This window comes from Mus pahari, chromosome X, assembly GCF_900095145.1.
Source record: "Mus pahari chromosome X, PAHARI_EIJ_v1.1, whole genome shotgun sequence".
Taxonomy (NCBI): Eukaryota; Metazoa; Chordata; class Mammalia; order Rodentia; family Muridae; genus Mus; species Mus pahari.
The window spans coordinates 81420838-81423943 of record NC_034613.1 but is presented as its reverse complement, the minus strand read 5'-3'; the positions used below and the strand labels follow the sequence as shown (position 1 = coordinate 81423943).

Sequence of the window (3106 nt, the reverse complement as noted above, 5' to 3'; positions counted from 1 at the left end):
AGCAAAGCATGTTAAAAATGACAGATTGCAGAGAAGAGTCTATTTGACTGAAACCTTAAGTATATATGTGATATGTGATTTGAGCTGAATGTTATGGGACCTAATGGAAGACAAACTGGGTGAGTAGAAAAACTCCTTTACTAATATTACTTAGACACAGAAAACACAGTCACCTGGGAAGGGCACTAAGATAGGTTCCACCCCACCCCCACTGCATCCCACCCTACCCCCGTAGTTTTCCTTTAGTACAAACCTGTGTGGTTTTGACAAATCCCTCATTTCAAACTATGAATGGACCTTTTTCTAAGCCCAAGTAAGAAGTGTATTTAATTACTTGAGAAAATAATCTAATGAAACAGTACTCCATCCCAATGTAGGCATTATTCAAACACATTTCAAATGCTGAAGTTTCAAACGCAACGTTTTATTTACATGTTAGTTATCTTCATCAACATATACACACACCGACACTGATTGTTCTCCACAGAACAAAGGATGTCTAGATATCCCAAACGGAAATGAAAACTTTAAAATATATTATTTTTAGGACTGTAGGCAATTACATACACATCACTTACAAAGCTATTACTGATTTGTCCAAGGAAGCAGAGTGCTATAGAGGGAGGAAACTGGAGTATGCATTCAGGAGTGACACGACTGACGTCTCAACATGAGAAAGCTGACAACACGTGGATTTTCGCTGTGAAATTTCTCTGCAAAATATGGGCACAAGTTTGTCAATGGGCAGTAGGTTGCGGTCAATCTTTCGCACATTATGGTGCAGAGGCATCAAATGAGATTGCTTAGTCCTTCTCTGGGACCAGCTTCAGAACTTTTCCAATGGCGATTGTTTTCCCCTCATCTCTTAAAGTAAAACGACCCATCTGAGGAAAATCTTTAAATGTCTCCAGGCAGATAGTTCCTGCTGTCCTTAACCGGGCAATGCACACTTGATCTTGCTTCACAAAGCGGGGCCGTGTCTTGCTTTTTTCTCCTGACTTTTTGTCTACCAAAGAGATCAAGGCTGTTATTTCAACCTCCTCGATACAAGTATGAATGTGAAGCACCGCATTATAACCTGGGCAGATGATAGACTTGTGCTCAATGATCACTATCTGAACATCAAATGTGCGTCCAGAATGGCAAAGGTTACTGGGTTCACAGAGGATGAAGCCTGGAAGAATCTCTTCCTCTTCAATTCCTTTCAGTCTGATTTTGAGGTTTTCACCTGGAGCTACAAAATCAGTCTCGGCATCATCAGAAACTATTCCTAGAACTTCCACACTGTGCTTGTTCGGCATCATCACAAGCTGCTGGCCTTTACAAATGGATCCTGATTCCAGCTTACCCAGGACCACAGTGCCCATATCCTTGTACTTATCCACAATTGGCAACCTAATTGGCCCATCAATTGCTCTGTTGAAGTTCGGCAAACTATCCAAATACGGAATAAATGGTAATCCAGTGTACCAAGGACAGAAATCAGAATGCTCTTTAATATTTGCTCCAGTCAGTCCTGAGCAGGGCATAAAGTGAATGTCCTTTTTTGGACTGAAACCAACTTTTTTCAAAAAGGGCACCAGTTTTTCTTTACATTCTTCATATCGCTCACTGCTCCAATCTACTGTGGGGTCATCCATCTTATTAATAAGCACTATTAAGTATTTTACCCCTGCTGTTTTGGCCAGCATGGCATGTTCTCTTGTCTGTCCACCTTTTTCAAATCCAGTTTCAAATTCTCCTTTCCTGGCAGAGATCACCAGCACAGCTAAATCGGCTTGAGAAGCACCACCAATCATATTTGGAACAAAACTCTTGTGGCCAGGGGCATCTAAGATTGTGAAATGCTTCTTTTCCGTTTCAAAATACGCACGGCCCACTTCCACTGTTTTACCCTTGTCTCGTTCTTCCTGGTTGGTATCTAAGGCCCAGGATAAGTACCAGGTCTCTCTATTCTTCTCCTTAGCTTCTCGTTCATATTTCTCAAGTGTCCTTCTGTCAACCATTCCTGTCAAAAACATTATTTGTCCTCCAATGGTTGACTTGCCAGCATCCACATGCCCAATGAACACCACATTTACGTGTTCTTTCTTAGGTGCACCTGATGGTATGACCACAGATTTTGATTTCCTTACTTCCTCTTTCTCCTCCATCACTTCCTTGATACTTTCTTCTGGGGGCCCTGCATCTCCCAAAGAAGCCTCAGGCTTTGCTTCACTCACTTCTTTAAGCTCCCACGATTCTTCTAGGGCCATCTCCACCTCTCCATTTTCTACAACAGGTTCTGAAAGTTCCATGGTAACAGCTGAACTGGATCCCTCCCACGACACTAAAGGACCATCTTTGGAAGGCTCCACAGGTGCTACCCATTCCATCCGTTTACCTTCAGGCTCCCCGGCGCCACCGATGCAGGTTTCATCGCAGCTGGAGGCTGTGGGGGCGGGCGGCTGGGCAGATCCAGGCAGGAAGGACGGCACGAACTCCGCTGCGCTTACGCTAGGCACGAAAGGTTTGGCGTGGATGTTGAGCTGACTGCTGAAGGCCAAGCTGAGATGCTTGCGCTGGGCCTCGGCTTCCGCGGCCTCAGCCGCTGCCATGGCTGCGGAGGCGATTCCATCCCCGCTCGGAGCCGAACCCGGGGCTTCCATGTCCACCTGATCCCAGCAGTCGGGAGCCGAGTCGCTGCTGCTGCCGAGATCCATGGTGTGAGCAGCCGGGGTGCGGCGGAGAAGGAGCGAGGTAGGCAGGTCAGGAGGAGAGGGTTCTACCGGTGGCAGTAAGGCAGGAACAGCCACGGGCCACGGGCGAGCGACGCGAACCTTAGCGGCGCGGAGGCAGCTAAGCGCAGATGCTGCACTCACAGCTGCGGCGGCGGCAGATATGGCCGCTCAAGGCTCAGCTCCAGTGTGTGAGCGAATCTCCTCCCCCAAATCCCAATCACTTCCGACTCCTCCACCCCTGACCCAATGCCTGTGGTGAATTGACCCCTCGCTGCCATCCGTAGGTTTGTCCCCATTAGTTCTCAGTCAGAGACTGAGTCTCCAAGTACAATTAAAAAAAATAATAAAAGCCACGAGATTTTCTATTTACTTTGGTTCACACAATC

The 3106-nt window shown here is 46.6% G+C and overlaps 1 protein-coding gene across 1 annotated transcript; it reads right to left on the bottom strand.

Moving 5' to 3' along the window:
- Positions 1-393: 393 nt before the first annotated feature.
- Positions 394-2884, bottom strand: LOC110313606 (eukaryotic peptide chain release factor GTP-binding subunit ERF3B). Its single transcript, XM_021188039.1, has one exon. The coding sequence runs from the start codon at positions 2700-2702 to the stop codon at positions 804-806; it is 1899 nt and encodes a 632-aa protein (XP_021043698.1). The 5' UTR covers positions 2703-2884; the 3' UTR covers positions 394-803.
- Positions 2885-3106: the final 222 nt, after the last annotated feature.

Bases quoted from the DNA above. Each gene is read 5' to 3' on its own strand.
- LOC110313606 (XM_021188039.1), bottom strand. From the start codon at position 2,702: ATGGATCTCGGCAGCAGCAGCGACTCGGCTCCCGACTGCTGGGATCAG.